Source organism: Silene latifolia, unplaced genomic scaffold (genome assembly GCF_048544455.1).
Source record: "Silene latifolia isolate original U9 population unplaced genomic scaffold, ASM4854445v1 scaffold_134, whole genome shotgun sequence".
NCBI classification, from domain to species: domain Eukaryota; kingdom Viridiplantae; phylum Streptophyta; class Magnoliopsida; order Caryophyllales; family Caryophyllaceae; genus Silene; species Silene latifolia.
The window spans coordinates 553,393-570,420 of record NW_027413133.1 but is presented as its reverse complement, the minus strand read 5'-3'; the positions used below and the strand labels follow the sequence as shown (position 1 = coordinate 570,420).

Here is a 17,028-nt window from a genome sequence, read left to right as displayed (position 1 = left end):
CAAACTATATAATATTTGCATTGAGATCCCTTATTCGAGTCCATCACACGGTGCTAGTGATTTAAAACTATATAATATAATTAATTTGTATAACTTTCTTTAATTACATTGAAGTCCCTTGGTTTCTGGATTTAATATATAGTATTGATTGATTAGTATTTCAAGTATTTGGAATTTTATTTTTAATATTTATGCATTTGATTAAATTGTTGAATATATAATTCCGTACAATTTTGTTGGACATGTACTTCCTCCCATCCAAACCAAAGGTAACACTTGCTTTTTGGCACTATTCATGGTCGTAAGGAATCTTTGATATTATTCTTAATCTATAAGACAAAATATAGTCATGAGAGATCTTGTTTGATTTATCGTCATGAATACTAAAAGAATATCAAATTTTTATAATTTTTAATAATGTGTAACTAAAGATATTCACGTTGCAAAACGTGTCTCGGCAAGTTTGATAAAGCAATTGTTACCTTTGGTTTGGATGGGAGGGAGTATAAAACTAGTTAGTTATAAAGTAGAGAATGGAAATAAATTCTCCTTAAATCAAGGATTAGCACGTTTGGAAAAAGGAAAAGTTGGAGCATTTATTTTTTTTCCCCTAAAATTAAGGGACTAATAAGAAAGCTTGAAATGCTTTAGCTTTTATAGTAAAGAGATTTTTTTAAAATCACAAAAAACTTTAACTTGTAAATTGTGAATATTTCCCTTGAAACGAGAAGCCCTAGCCCCAAGAAAGATCTCCAATTGTTACAAAAAGAACTTTCAAAATAAAAAAGATTTCAAGCTACTTGCTTAACCATTTAGGAAAGACTCCACATCAACTAGCTTAAATTGAGCTAAGAATCAATAGAGAAATTAGAAATCAAATGGTCCCATGAAGAAAATATAACCAATAGAAAAATAGTTGTCTCATTTATTTTTTTATTTAGTAATTAAGAATTAAATAAATTAATAAAAAATGTGTTAGTTAGGTCTCATCAAGCCTAATACTAAATTGGATTCACCATCGGAGAATTGTAGAAATTAAAATTGTTGTTCTTTCAAAAAAATGATGTAAGCGAAGGTAAATAAGATTAACTAAACTTACTATCAGAGATCTTTAAACATTAACTGACCATATTAATGAGGCTTTTTAAAAAAATCAAAAAATGGCCACTACAGGTGAATCCACGACCACCAATACATGTACACATTCTCTAACCACCAGTCCACCACTCCACCTTCAAGTCTATGCTTCTACTTGTTTTTTAAAATATATATTCCGGAAAATCAGTGGGGTTTTAATTGAACTCCTTGGACCCCCACTAAAAATGCCCCTCACCGGGTCAGATCAAATTTTGGGCATCAAAAAGTTGAGCATTAATGAAAAACATAATAAGTAGTAAGTACAATTTTTCTACCTGATATTTGTTTTTTTTCTTAACTATATGGCGGTTATATATTCAGATATCAATACTATATATTAAATCCAGAAATCAAGGGACTTCAATGTAATTAAAGAAAGTTATACAAATTAATTATACTATATAATTTTAAATCAATAGCAACGTGTGATGGACCCAATTAAGAGATCTCAATGCAAATATTATATAGTTTGGGTTAAAATTAAATTATATAGAAGCTTGGTAATTTTTTTAAACATTTGTAAGAGACTAAAACATGGTCAATTTCCTTAAAATAAAATAATTAATTAAGATGGTCAATTTCCTTAAAATCAATACATATATATAAAGCATAAACTTTTCGAGCGATATTAGAGAGTCCAACTTTTTTAGAATTCCTAACAAGAGAAGATTTAGAAACAAATTTAATAAAATTATCCTAATAAAAGTAGATTTCTTAACAATTTAATAAAGTTATTCTAATAAAAGTAGATTAAATTTATTTTAATAAGATTATTCTAATATAAGTAGGTGATACTCAAAATACACAATGTAACTAATTATATGGCATATTAAATATAATATAAACATTATTCATATACTATATCGAGTTAATTAGATTTTACTCCCTTTTGAAATTCACATTTTTAAAATTACTCCCTTTTGAAATTTTTGCTAAAATTACTCCCAAGTTGCATGTTTTTCTAAAATTACTTCAAAACTCCAATTTTTGAACTTATTCCGTTTGTGCCTTAGCCAATTTATACTTTGAAAGGTATAAATATGTAGACAAATGGAGGGAGAGTTCAAAAACAGAGAAAATAAGTCACTTAAATTAAAGTTTTGAAGCAATTTTAGGAAAAAATGCAACTTAAGGGAGTAATTTTAGCAAAAAAAATTCAAAAGGGAGTAATTTTTAAAATGTGGATTTCAAAAGGGGTAAAATATAACTATACTATATCTTAAATTTACTTTGTCATACTAACTGAAAAGTTAACTGAAACCTAAAATTATAGCTTAAAAGGTAACTAAAATTAAGAGATGATAATTTAATTGATTAAGCCAAAAATATTTGGCAAACTAACTAAAAGGTAGCTCTTTTTTTGGTAAAATGATATAAAAGGACATAATAAGTTCTCTATATTTAATATTATAAATTGAATGAATAAAAAAAACAGATAACTTATTTCTCACATGCTACTCTTATTTTGGTAAATAATTTATCTATCAAATATTTACAAAAAAAAAAAAATTAAGATAAATGAAATTTTGTTCAAAAGCTAATTTCAATTTCTTTGAAATAAAGCCTAAATATGAGATTTTTCATGATCTCCCAACCTTCCTCATATCTAAATTACTTCTTGATGTTTTTTTTTTTTTTGCCAATGTTTACTTATTTTTGACCCTATTATTAGTAGTTGATCTCAAGTTCCATTTTTAATTTTATAATCTCCATTATAGCTATTTATTCAGAATAAATATTAGCAATTAGGCATTGTAACACAAGGTACATATATACTACAAAATCATGAGGAACAGAATAAATAAGTAATTGGTTCAAAATAAATGTTAGCTTTCTACATAAGAATAAAAATTATTGTTAGCTCTACAATAAGAAAAAAAGGAAATTAATTTGATCAAAAAGGAAAATCTATCACAAGTGTCCAACTATATCGCATTTGACTTGGATGTAGCAAATATAAATAAAGTTTAAGACTCAAATTGAATTTTAAATCGTGCCAACCATGGATGTTATATATGGGTAAAATAATATCAGAATTATTTGAGAAAGTTATAGAATAGACGAGTATATGACATTTAAATGGAACGAAACTATTTTAAGATCTCCCAAAGTTGAAGCGATTATGGTTTTGAAAATTTTTAGTTGTGACAAGTAGGGGCATGTAATTTTTCTATTAAATACGGGTATGAGAAGGTCTACATTCGTCATGTAATAGAATGAGAGATATTGGGTGATGTTTATAAGGAGCAAATACTCTTAAGCGTAAATAGTCAAGGTATAATTATGTTGTAAGAGATCTACCATTTTCTCTCAACGCACTAAATATATATAATTATGATACCTGCTGTTTTTTGTAACATCATTCAGTTTTACGTAGTTGTAAAATAATTTGCAAAACTCATAAAGATATGTCTCCGTTATTAAGGATTCATATTGATGAGCTCCACCATGTTTATAGAAAAAGCGTTTTGTATTTAATTAAAAACCGGTTGTGCCTGTAAAAATTTAAAAGCTAGCGACATGCTATAACTATGTCACTTGATGTTATACTAATCGTTGGCAAAACGTTTATGCTAAAATCACTAATAATTCATTTGTTATCATCTATACCAATCACGAATTTTGTTTCCATCAATGACAACATAGTAGGACTTTTTTTTATCAACTTAAGAATATATTTTTACAGATAATCCTAATGGGAGTCCCGTGCATCGCACGGGCTTTCCAACTAGTAAGATAATTAATTAAAATGGTCAATTTCAAAGAGAATAAAAGAAAGAAGATGCTTGGTAATTTTCCTAAATATTTATAGAAGACTAGAATATGGTCAATTTCTTATAAATAAAATAATTAATTAGTATAAATATGCACACTTATGATATTAATTATTGTCATCATAAAATTATATATTAAATTTAAAATCTATGCAATTTTATTAAACTTTATAGTTTATGAGATATATAGAGATGTTAATTATTTAACATACAAAAATATAATAAGTAGGTTATAAATAATTCAAGTTAGATTCCATAATATATAATATTGCATAATTCTTTCGATTTGATTTAATGCATATATGTAAAATATTTATATAAATATATAATCCTCTTAAAAGTTGCATGCCTAAGTAGTAAAAGTAATTTCGCCAATAAAGAAAGGAATTGTAGTAACATTGGATATAGTTATATGATAGTAATCACTCATTTGAATAGTAAAAGTAACAATATTATCAGCGAGATTAGTGAAAGTGGTAGAAACAACAACGAGAGTAGTAAAATAATCAATATTAATGCGGCAATAGTGAAAGTAACGATAATTACGGCGGGAGTAGTAAAATTATCAATATTAATGCGGCAGTAGTGACAGTAACAATAATTACGGCGGGAGTAGTGAAAGTAACAATGATTACAAGCAAGTGGTGAAATATTATTACTATTGTTTCATTAATAAGAGTAAAATATTAATAGTAGAAGTAGTAAATTTGTTTCTAAATTTATTTCATCGTAGTTTTAGGATATGTCATAGAAAAATATATTTAATGATAAATTTATACGTTATGCAACTTTTAAGTAATTTTATTTAATGAAAAAAAAATTTAATGGAAAGTAGAGGTCGCCCGAGCGAAGCCGGGAACCAATACTAGTTCAATGGTAATTTAATTGTGAGGAATTGTTTGCGTTGCACCTAAATAACACAAATTCTCATTATAAACGAACACTATCCGTCTATACTTATAGACGGATACCATTTTCTCTCACAAAATACCCATTTGCCATAAAGTGGGAAGCACATGGGGGTGTCACACCTTGTCCCCCCTACCCATTTTATTAGAGGTCTTTACCCGTCTCTTCGCCCCACCCGTCTATACCAAGACCTATTGCCTAAATAATGCGAAGCAGGAAATACGTACAATGGTTGTCGTACACCATATACAATACCTACAAGTTAAGAGTTGACCCAATACATGCTGCAGCAGCTCCTGCTTTGGGATTGCAACTGTATAACTATCCCAAAATATCACTTGAATGCCGTCTTTGGTTTTATCTATCCAGTTGACCGGAAACGATAATAAAAGGAAAAATATTACGGAGTATGTCGCTATGAAAGACAAAGCCTATGCTGAATGAGAGTGTTTTAATGAAACGTAAATAAATAGTCGATTATGTCTACGAGTAGTCCTAATACACAGTTTGGGTAAGCAATACTTGTATTTCCTCCAGAGTTCGCCCCTTTGTTTCTGGGACAAACTTTCCGACGAAAAACAGGGTAAAAACGTTGATGCTTGTCAATAGGAAAAAAGTGCCTGCAAAGACGAGTATGTACAGTTATCAATACACAAAACAATAAAACAATAGAAAAAATATAGAAAAACTTTGGAGAGACGGTGTGTGAATAAGTGGCGAAGGGTGAAAAGAAGTGTTACCTGGAGAGCTAAAGCCTATCATAAAGTTAAAAGAGTATGAAACAATCAAATCACAAAAGTAGCCTATCACACTTATGAAGCTTCCTGCTGCACCCTTGATGTTCATTGGATATATCTATAAACACAACATTGTCTTCTCAGCTCAAGGTACAATATGAATACAGAAGGTACATGTTAGAATGAACCAGTACAAAATAGCACATATACCTCTGATGTTATAATGGCCGGCACCCCTCCCATGCCAATTGGGTATGTTGCAGAAAATATCTGTAATATCAAGCACACCACATAAATTATACAGTCGTCGTACGTGTATCTAAATTCCTTCTATGATTTTGTTAAGAAAAATACGATGCAAATGTTGGCAGCCATAGATGCTACCTTGGGTAAATTTTAAGACTGTGTAATTTGTAATGTCGAAAATGTTACAAATGACAACAGAGAAAAAAAATGACAGTGTAAATAAAATGCTGTATTGCCACTGTTTTACCGATACGCCAATCAAAGCCAAATAGGGACTGTAATCGGTGAGCCACCCATGTTCCTGGTCATCAATGTACATTACATGTTAATATTTTTGAACAACTTCAAAGAGACCAGTAGTAAACTAGAGCTTCAAGCTGTGCATATAATATATGAGCAAAACATACCTTCAGAAGAAAAGAGAGTGCAAGTGAAAGGCAAGCCATACTCATCCCACCCGCGGAAAACTGGAAATGAGATCATCTTTGTAAATAAATATTAACCAAAACTTCTACTGAAGAATTGTAAATTATTGTGAAATAAATATAAAATTCAATGCGTGCGTATATTAGTCATACCATCAAAAGTGGCAGTCTTCCAAACTTATCCATCAAAAATACACCAAGAACACTAGGTGGAAGCTGCAGGGTTAAATATTAAAACTTCTTTCGTAGGAAATATAAGAACAGAAGTAATTAATCTTTTGTTTGGGTGTCGAACCTGAAAAAGCGCCATTGCTATGGTCCCTATAGTACCAGAAAACCCTGACACAAATTCAGGTATTTAAATACACTATAAAATGCCATGCCTTCCATATAAGGGTTTGTTATGAACTCGGAACTTACCAGCTGATTCAAAGATTGCAGTTGCATAGTATAAAATACCAGTTGCTCCTCCAAATGAAGCTAATGCTGTGAGGCCAAGGCCAACCTGCAATGTCAAAACATAAGACTCCAGGATTCAAGTAAATCATGATGACAGCTACGGAGTACTTTGTAAGGACTTCAAAAAGCGTTTATTAGGATTACAGTAAGCGCATATGCATATTTCGGATGGAACATATCGGTCAAGCTGGAACCTTCAATATTTCCAACATGTTCAAAATTGTCCTGAAAAGACAGAATTGAAAAGTCCTAAGAACAGAAAATATATCTTGAAAAAGTGAGAATTGTTTAGATGAAAAATCACTTAGTTACTCTTATGTCAGCTGCTTCTCGAGATATATCCACAGTCTTTCCTCTTAATCGTTGCAAAGAATTTACATAATCTTCACCACGACCATAATTCACCTGCATTATTACCCCTCGCCATCTGAGAAATTTGGTAACTTGCTGTATTTACGTCTATACTATCATCTCTTGCCTTATCTGGGTAGATAAAAGAAAATTAAGACCGCAAAAGTTACTATTCTAGCGGTGCCATTGATTCCAACTTACCAACCATCTAGGAGACTCAGGAATGAAGAATATGCCTAAAAACTGTACCATACATGGGAGAACGCCTGAACAAGTTTAAAAGTCATAATATTCTGGTAAGGCAGCACCCTCTTATATAACTGACACGGGCACAGAGTACAAGACAAAAGTATACGGATAAATATTGGTTACCGATCAAAGCTAAGAGGCGCCATCTCATTACAACCCCAACAAGAAGAACTGTTGTTATTCCACAGAAGTACATCACCTGAAAAACAAATCAAGAGAGCATAAGGCACCCAACTAAGGTTAAAAATTGTGGCTGACCAACCCCTGAGTTGTCTCTCTAACGGTACATACCTGACCCAGATACATTAAACCGCCTCGAATATTCTTGGGTGATATCTCAGCTATATATACAGGAACCTGTGTTTCAACAACTTCCTGTGACTTCTACATAGTACTGTCAATGTATCACTTGAGAAAACTAACAAGTAAAAAGAAATACCGCGTAGCCACTAAGGGAATTTGCAAAACCCAGCAATACTCGTCCAATATCAAGAGACCAAGCGCCCTTCAAGATCAAGTCAGATTGGATAGTAAGAAAATAAAATCACACACAACAAATAACCCTGATAAATTCAGAAAGAATAAACCTTATTGGGGTCCTCCTAACAGTTAGGAACTCGTACTCGTCAGACTACAGGTTAAAAAAGAAAGAATAACACCATCCATATGAAAGGTCATGGAGCAGAATCTGATTTTGGCCGTAGAATGAGGAGATTTCTTAATAGTTAGCGGGTGATCCATAATGCAAATAGTCCATGAGAATAGAGGAGATATCTATTGAACTACAACTCTTTGATATCACTTTTCTCCTTGACATACACATATGTGACATTCGCATACGAGTATTTGTTTAATGACTATTCGCAGTAAGCATCTAAACAGATGGCAATCATAAGAACATTCATGTGATTGGGGAATAGAAAAGAACTGTTGAAGCACATAAAAGATTTAAAACCTGGGAATATGCTATAGAAAGCCAACCAACAAGGCCGAGTACATCTATCAGGCCGATAGTCTGCAGCAGATGAAGCAAATATGTGAGCATAGTTATCAGAAGTATTATGCATTAAGCTGGATCTTAATTTGGGTACTCATAAGTCATGCTACAATGAAAAAGCTTACAGCCCTGCGACCCAAATAGTCTGTTATTCTGCCACACAGAATTGAGCCAAATAACCCCCCTATGGACAATGCTGATCCGAATAGCGAATACTGCAAGGATAAGCATCCACTCAGTCAGTAAATGATCTGTGGACTAGATAAATTTTTATTGTAACTCTAGCTGTTAATAGTGCCCCGCTGTTAGAAAGTACTCCGTCTATCCCAATTATTTGTTAACTTTGATTAAAATATTCCTATTATGATAGATGAATCATCTCAACCAAAACCTTAAGGTAATGATTGAGGCTCAACTATTATAAATATTTCTATTATACACAAATGAAGACAAAAGGGAGTAGATACTTAGAACTTACATCTGCTGTAGAGAGGCTCAAGTCAGAGATGATTTGTGACTGAACAGGAGAAGAATAAGCCACCTATAACAACATAAAGACATACATGCATCGGTTAAGTATATTGTTCAAGTATCCTACACTATTGTTGGGCGTCGAATAACATAACAAAAAAGAAAAAAAAGACTTACACTACAGCCGGCGACGAAAGGCGAAAGGATGGAAATGAAGATACTAGTGATAAGAAGACTAGTAATCTTGGCATCAGCATTGACACCATGAGCATCACCATTTTTCAGCAGCAACTCCTGTTTAGACAAAATATCTTCCTCCATTTCCAATTGCTCCTCCATTATTTTCTCTCTCCTTCATAAATAATGTTATGGGACAGTATACGAGTGTTACAGGAAATCAACAAAACACGTATTCTAAACAAATCAAAATAACAGTGGGACTGACTGAGTAATTAATGCGACTGTCGACTGAAACTTCTCTTTGTGGACATCGTGCAAGGAGCAACATTATAATAATTAGCCTACTGTATTGGTAGTATTAAACAATTGCATTGGATCAAATGAACATTAAAAATGGCGCTCATAGATAACGTGCTTGTTCATTACCGTTGACAATCATTTCCTTTATGTAAATCAATTATTGTCCCGTCAAACTGTTGTATAGTGTAGGAGTGACTAAACATGGCAAAACGGGTCAACGGGTCGGGTTCGGGTCGGATTATATTGGGTTTCTCAGATTTTCGGGTTAGTTCGGGTTGGGTCATTTCGCGTTTATGGGTTATTTTGGGTTTGTTGGTCGGGCCTGTTTTGGGTCGGGTTACTTCGGATCGGGTCATTTTCGGGTTAATGATTAAAAGAGAAAAAGACATTTCAAGTCTTATCACTTATGGGGTCAATTAAAGCTATATTTTGTCAGGTCATTTTCGGGTTGAGGGGTTTCGGGTCGGGTCATTTCGGGTCTGATCTGTTAAGGGTCCATGAAAGCTCGGGTCATTTTCGAGTCGGGTCGGGTTAATTCGTGTTTCGGATGTCATTCGGGTTCGGCAGTTTGGGTCGATTTCGGGTCTCGGATTAGCTTTTTCGGATCGGGTCAAACGGGTCCGGTTCATTTTGCCAAGTCTATGTAGGACGGCCTAAAAATACCTTTCAGGCCTTGTTTAATGATTGTAATTAAAACGTCTACTAGTATTACAAGGTCGTTAACCGTACAACAAGTCTTACATGATAATATATGCGGAACGTTAAGAGTCTAAATAACCGTAATATATGTTATGAACGAAGATGAATAGATCACATTTCGTCGAGCTAATATGGTGTCAGTAACTTGAGCATTTTGGTGTGAATTTCAGTCAATTAACTGGTGAAAGTTAATTCGAAATTCCAGATTTTAGAATGAAGCAAGCATAGTTTAAAATTTTCACCAAACAATAATTGCCAGAAAAATCAGCGGATGTCAAGAATTGATTAATTGTTTTGGGGTCTATAGGGTTTAGAGAGCAAGTGAACCGTAATAGGATTAAAGGAGTGCAGCTGTACCAAGTTGACAAAAAATGTAAAATTCCGTTGCCGGGAATTGAACCCGGGTCTCCTGGGTGAAAGCCAGACATCCTGACCACTGGACGACAACGGAATGACTGATCAATCTCTACGGCTTTTGTTATCTAAATATTAAACAAAAAGCTCATGCATAGGATAAGGCTTGTCCGCTTGTGACATCAACATACATCCAAATTATCTCGAATTTACGGCAAACTCTGAGTGACCGAATCTCTGAGTCGATATTTTTTGGGTTTGGATTTTTTAATCAGTTCAGCAAAAATAAATTAAGTTTAAAAAAGTTAAGAAAAAAAATAAGTTAAGTTTAGCAAAAACAAAAAAAAAAAGTTATGTTTAGAAAAGTTAAGCAAAATAAGTGAAGTTTAGCAGAAAAAAAAAAAAGTTAAGTTAAGTTCAGCAAAAATAAGTTAAGAAAAGTTAAGCAAAAATAAGTTAAGTTCAGCAAAAATAAGTTCAGAAAAGTTCAGTAAAATTAAGTTCAGAAAATATAACTTAAGTTAACTATAAAAGTCAATACCCGTTTTCTAGTATTGACGAGTTTTAAAAAAGTTAGGATTTTCACAAATTCTCTTGTACGACGGTCTCATGTGCGACCTTTTTTTTTTTTAAATAGTGACCAATCACATAAGATAATTACTATTTACCCAAATTAGTCACTATTAACCAAAAAGTGGTCACATTTTGCAAAAATAGACGGGAGAAGACTGTTCGTTACATAGGATAATTCTCATACGACTTTTATTAAAATCGAAGCAAAAAACAAAACATTAATTATTTGCTCTAAACACTATACTTTATAAAAAAAATAAAAAAACACGAAATTGCCTACTCTCTCCTTGAATACTATAAAGTTTCACCCATCTCTCACTTTACTCTTTCTCCTCACAAATTGTCCCAAAATTAAAAACATAAAAAATATCCCAGAATTACTATTACTATTAAGTTATGTTCACAAAAGTTAAGCTTCTACAAATTAAGTTCAGAAAAGTTAAACAAAAATAAGTTAAGTTCAACAAAAATAAGTTAAATCAAGTTCAGCAAAAATGAGTTCAGAAAAGTTAAGCAAAAATAAGTTCAGAAAACTTAAGCAAAAAAAAGTCAAGTTCAGAAAAGTTCAGAAAAAATAAGTTAAGTTGAGTTAAGTAAAAATAAGTCCAAAAGAACAAGGCCTAACTTTATATGGGGAAAAACAAAACGGTTTGGGCCAAGTAATGATCAAATATGAGTCGGGTATCAACTTCTAACACTGTTTATTTTCTTAATTCTTTATGTTGTAAATGAATAATTTCCTAAAACTCATTAAAAGTATTATTACTTTATGCTTCGTAAAGGCGATTTTAGGATTTGATGGTGCGTACAATTTTCCAGCAATGAAAATGATGTAAAACTATACGGAAAAACGGGAATGAACAGATCGTGGAACTGTTCGTTTGAGTTTGCTAAATCTGTGAATGTGTATGTCGTTGTAACTAGTAAATTTGCAGCGGAAATTGATTTGTTTGGACTGATTATTTCGTGATTATTGAAGTAACCGGATAGTATGGTGAATTCCTAGTCCTAACCTCGGAAGGTATCAAACGCAGATTCACGCAATCAACCTCGCAAGGAAGACCTAAAGATTAAGCTCGCAAACCTAATCAAAATAATGCTCACAAACGTAAACAATTTTATTTCTGGAAATTCGATGTTGTGTGTTTCTGATTACACACGGTCCTATTATACTCCTAAACGAGGTCATAATTCGACTCAAACCCTAGCTTGCAAATCAAACTATCTTTCCTTTTCCTAAACTAACTAGGAAAGTTATTCCCTTTTCCTAAACTAACTAGGAAAGTTATTAAAATACTAATATTAGAATACAATCAGATTTTAGGGTATTCTAATCAAACTAGGATTAGGAAAATCTAGCTTTTCCTAACTTTATTGGAAATAGTAATTAAACTAATTTATTATACCTACACGATTTAGGAAATCGTGTATCCTAACCATCCTAGGAGCCGTCCTAGGAGCCGTGATATGCGGCTCAACGCCTTCCCATTTCAAAGATTAACACACTATTCGATCCAAGCTCAAACCCTTTTACTAGTTGAGTCACATTTCGACTAATAAGGATTTCATTTGCTTGTTCCGAGCATGCTCCTGCATCATTCTCTCCTTCTTTTTGAGAATTTGCCCTCAAATCCTCGTCTTCTAGATACGGTGACAGTCGCCTACATTGAATGTCGCGCTCACCCCACCATATTCACTCGGCAACTCCAGCTTGTATGCATTAGAGGCATAACATTCGAGGATCTTGAATGGACCATCTGCTCGTGGCATCAACTTGTTCTTCCTTTTGGACGGAAATCGTTCCTTCCTTAAATGTAACCACACAAGATCACCTTCCTTGAAAACAGGCTGCTTACGATGTTTATTAGCCTTCTCCTTGTATTTAGCATTTGCCTTCTCAATTTGAGCTCGAACTTGTTCACATACTCGGAGAAATGCTGATTGCCTCTCCTTGGCTTCAAAACTCAACACATCTTTCTTTGGAATGGGCACTAAATCGATTGGCAGGTATGGATTCACGCCATAGACAATCTCGAATGGAGCTCGTCCCGTCGTCATCGATGGTGTACGATTATAAGCGAATTCAGCATGCGCTAATTTGATATCCCAATCCTTCGTGCTTTTACTAACCAATCCTCGCAATAGACTCCCCAGTAGGTTGGTTACCTCGGTCGACCATCTGTTTGTGGATGGTGTGATGTACTGAAAAGAAGCTTAGTTACCATCAAACGCCATAACGTTTTCCAGAAGTAACTAAGAAACTTCACATCTCGATCTGAAACAATAGTAAGAGGTATTCCATGTAACCGAACGATCTCTCTGTAGTACAAATCAGCCACTTTAGTTGCATCATCAGTCTTGTGACACGGAATAAAATGCGCCATCTTCGAGAATCGATCAACTACCACCATAATTGAGTCCTTACCCCTCTGAGTTCTCGGCAAACCAAGGATAAAATCCATGCTTACCTCGTTCCACGGTTGCACGCAGTGCACGGCAGGTGTATACAAGCCTTTGTTGAACGTGCTTTTAGCCTTTTGACATACCACGCATTTCGCCACGATTTCTTGCACGTCCTTATTCATTCTCAGCCAGTAGAAGTGTTCACTTAGGATGTCACTCGTCTTATTAACTCCAAAGTTTACAGCAATAGCCCCGCCATGAGCTTCACGTACCAACAACTCCCTAATCGACCCATTTGGAATGCATAGCCGATTACCTTTGAAGAGATAGCCATCTTGAACAGTATACAAACCTATTGGATCAATAATTTCCTTCGAAAATTCTGGATCAGATTTGTACAGCTCCTTAATATGTTCGAAACCAAGAATTCTGGCATCCAACTCAATCAACAATGAATGTCTTCGTGATAATGCATCAGCCACGATATTAGAACTTCCCGTCTTGTACTTTGAAGAAAACGTGAATGACTGCAAGAACTCTACCCATTTAGCATGTCTTTGATTTAACTTTTGCTGTCCATGAATGTGTTTAAGAGCCTCGTGATCAGAATGTAAAATAAACGGCTTCGGACGCAGATAATGACTCCAATGGTCCAATGCTCTCACGATTGCATAAAACTCCTTGTCGTAGGTTGAATAGTTCAGCCTTGCACCGTTTAATTTCTCGCTGAAGTATGCAATAGGTCTCTTCTTTTGCACTAACACGACACCAATTCTAACACCACTTGCATCACATTCGACTTCAAACAATTTATTAAAATCGGGTAGTGCTAAAACAGGTCCGGAACACAGCTTGCGCTTCACATCATCAAACGCCTTTTGGGCGCTGCTAGTCCACACGAACTCTCCCTTCTTGGTTAGCTCTGTAATTGGAGCCATAATCGAGCTAAAACCCTGGATGAATCGTCTATAAAATGATGCTAAACCATGAAAGCTTCGCACCTCTGTAGTTGATTTCGGAACTGGCCAGGCTTGAATAGCATCGACCTTCGATGGGTCCATACTTACTCCGTCTTTACCCACAATATAACCAAGAAAAACAACACTTGAGACCATAAAAGTACATTTTTCTAATTTACCATAGAGCTTCTGAACTCGTAGAACTTCAAACACAGCTCGCAAATGTTGTTTGTGCGACTCTTCATCTCTGCTATAAATCAGGATGTCGTCAAGATAGACCACCACAAATTTGTTAAGGAACGGCCTTAACACTTCATTCATCAGCCTCATAAACGAACTAGGAGCGTTGCAAAGTCCAAACGGCATCACAAGCCATTCATATAACCCCTGCTTCGTTTTAAACGCGGTCTTCCACTCATCCCCTTCTCGAATCCTCATTTGATGGTAACCACTCCTCAAATCCAGTTTAGAAAAGACACTTGAACCAGAAAGTTCGTCAAGCATATAATCAAGGCTTGGCATAGGAAAGCGATATTTGATTGTAATGTTGTTTACCGCTCTACTATCAATGCACATTCGCCAAGTCCCTTCTTTGGAACTAATAACGCAGGCACTGCACACGGACTTAAGCTCTCTTGAACATATCCCCTATCTATCAACTCTTGGACTTGTCTCTGTAACTCCTTTGCTTCCTCTGGATTACAACGATAGGCCGGCTTATTAGGCAACGCCGCCCCTGGAATTAGATCTATTTGGTGTTCAATACCACGTAAAGGAGGCAGCCCATCTGGTAATTCATCCGGAAACACATCCCGAAACTCTTCTAACAGCCCCTGTACCCCACGGTCATCACACACACCAACGGACCCCAATTCACGAACCAGCAGTACATAAGTTCGTTCTCCACGAGCTAAAGCCTCCTCAACCTCCCGAGCCTCCATAAACATACTCCCCTTCTTTGTTTTAGACTCTTTAATCTTATTAGGTGACATAGGTTTCAGATTATATCTCACATTACCCTTCATCACGCTATACACATTGGATCTCCCATCATGTTCAACCTTTCTATCGAATTGCCAAGGCCTACCCAACAGAATGTGGCATGCATTCATAGGAATTATATCGCACCACACCTCATCAGTATAGGGTCCTAAACTTAACGAAATTAAGGCCTGTTTCTTAACTTGAATCCCATTCTCCCCATTCAACCAATGCAATTTATATGGTTTAACTCGGTCTCTAGTTTGCAATTTCAGTTCATCAACAAGGTCCCTTGCTACTACATTAGCACATGATCCACTATCAATAATAAGATTGCAAATTTTACGGTTTACCTTCCACCGAGTGTGGAAGATTTGTTCTCGTTGCTCATTCTCAGTTGAACCCATTTCCATATGCAAATTACGCAGCACTAAACACTCCTCTTCACTCAACGGATCCAAATCATAGACTATTCCTTCACCATCAGCTTCAACCTTCTCTTGAACTGTTTCCTCCTCTGGTGTGACAAATACAGGAATCATATCATACAATTCTTGAGCTGTTAGGGCTCGTTTCTGAGGACATTCGTTTGCTATATGACCATAGCCTTGACACTTGAAACAACGCCTCAAAGAACTCCCTTTTAGCTCGGCAACACCCTTTCCTTTGTCCTTGGGTTCTTCTTTCGGGGTTTCTTTAGCCTTGCTAGAGCTGGCCCGAATACGAGTTTGTTCCCGAACTTTGTCCCTTGGAATAAGCATAAGGTTTTCGTGCCTTATCATGCTTTTCAAACTTTAACGCCAATCTGCAAACATCGCTAAATCCATCGTAATTCTGGATTTCTACCTTCGTTGCAATTGCGGGTGTTAGGCCCTTGATGAATCTCGCCACCCTTAGCTCTTGTTTCTCCTCAAGATCGCATACAATCGACATCTTCTCGAATTCTTTGATATAATCAGTCACGGACATGCTTCCTTGCTCTAAAGATTGGAGCTTTAAGTAGTTATCTTGCTCATAATCCCTTGGCAGGAATCGTCTCATCAGGTGCTTCTTTAATTTGATCCAAGATTCGATCTTGTCTTTGCCTTCCTTTTTCCTCTGTTTTTCCAGATTTTCGTACCATAAAGATGCATACTTTGTAAGCTTCAAGATTGCAACTTTAAATTGCTTCTTGTCATCATACTCTTTATACTCGAAAACCCTCTCAGCTTGTCTTACCCAATCCAGAAATTTTTCCGGATCCATCTCGCCATCAAAGTCTGGAATATCGAGTTTTAAACCCCGATCATCATCGTTATTATTTCTCGACTTTCTCTTTGGCTGCTCGTATTCTTCTTCAGATTCGGATGGACTATCCGATTCCTTTTTCTTCTCCTTAGCCTTCAACATGCTTGCTATGTTTTTTAACACATAAGCCATCTGAGCCATCTCTAGCTTCAGCTCGTTATGACCATCTTCCCATGTTTTCGGACCCTCATCACCGTCTTTAACCATGATTAGCAACGTCCCAAGACAGATCTATTAAGGAATAAATCTGAACTTAGCTCTGGTAACCAATTTGATGTAAAACTATACGGAAAAACGAGAATGAACAGATCGTGGAACTGTTCGTTTGAGTTTGCTAAATCTGTGAATGTGTATGTCGTTGTAACTAGTAAATTTGCAGCGGAAATTGATTTGTTTGGACTGATTATTTCGTGATTATTGAAGTAACCGGATAGTATGGTGAATTCCTAGTCCTAACCTCGCAAGGTATCAAACGCAGATTCACGCAATCAACCTCGCAAGGAAGACCTAAAGATTAAGCTCACAAACCTAATCAAA

The 17,028-nt window shown here is 35.0% G+C and overlaps 1 protein-coding gene and 1 non-coding gene across 3 annotated transcripts; both read right to left on the bottom strand.

Annotated features, from left to right (window-relative positions):
- Positions 1 to 5,092: 5,092 nt before the first annotated feature.
- On the bottom strand, positions 5,093 to 9,288 carry LOC141637705 (sugar transporter ERD6-like 5). Of its 2 annotated transcripts, XM_074447152.1 has the most exons (19): positions 9,201 to 9,288; positions 8,933 to 9,107; positions 8,763 to 8,825; positions 8,410 to 8,499; positions 8,243 to 8,302; positions 7,727 to 7,792; positions 7,579 to 7,644; positions 7,411 to 7,486; positions 7,240 to 7,304; positions 7,000 to 7,092; positions 6,832 to 6,912; positions 6,649 to 6,733; positions 6,524 to 6,567; positions 6,382 to 6,444; positions 6,211 to 6,270; positions 6,051 to 6,104; positions 5,768 to 5,827; positions 5,561 to 5,675; positions 5,093 to 5,440 (listed from the first exon to the last, which is right to left on the bottom strand). In XM_074447152.1, exons 2-19 carry the CDS (start codon positions 9,092 to 9,094, stop codon positions 5,316 to 5,318), a joined length of 1,428 nt encoding a protein of 475 aa, XP_074303253.1. In that variant the 5' UTR covers positions 9,095 to 9,107; positions 9,201 to 9,288; the 3' UTR covers positions 5,093 to 5,315. The 2 variants fall into 2 exon arrangements, with proteins under 2 accessions (XP_074303253.1, XP_074303254.1); XM_074447153.1 differs by lacking the exon at positions 9,201 to 9,288 and having other exon boundaries at positions 8,933 to 9,180.
- A 1,025-nt stretch (positions 9,289 to 10,313) lies between these two features.
- On the bottom strand, positions 10,314 to 10,385 carry TRNAE-UUC (transfer RNA glutamic acid (anticodon UUC)). The gene has a single exon. It is a non-coding gene; the product is annotated as a tRNA-Glu (tRNA).
- Positions 10,386 to 17,028: the final 6,643 nt, after the last annotated feature.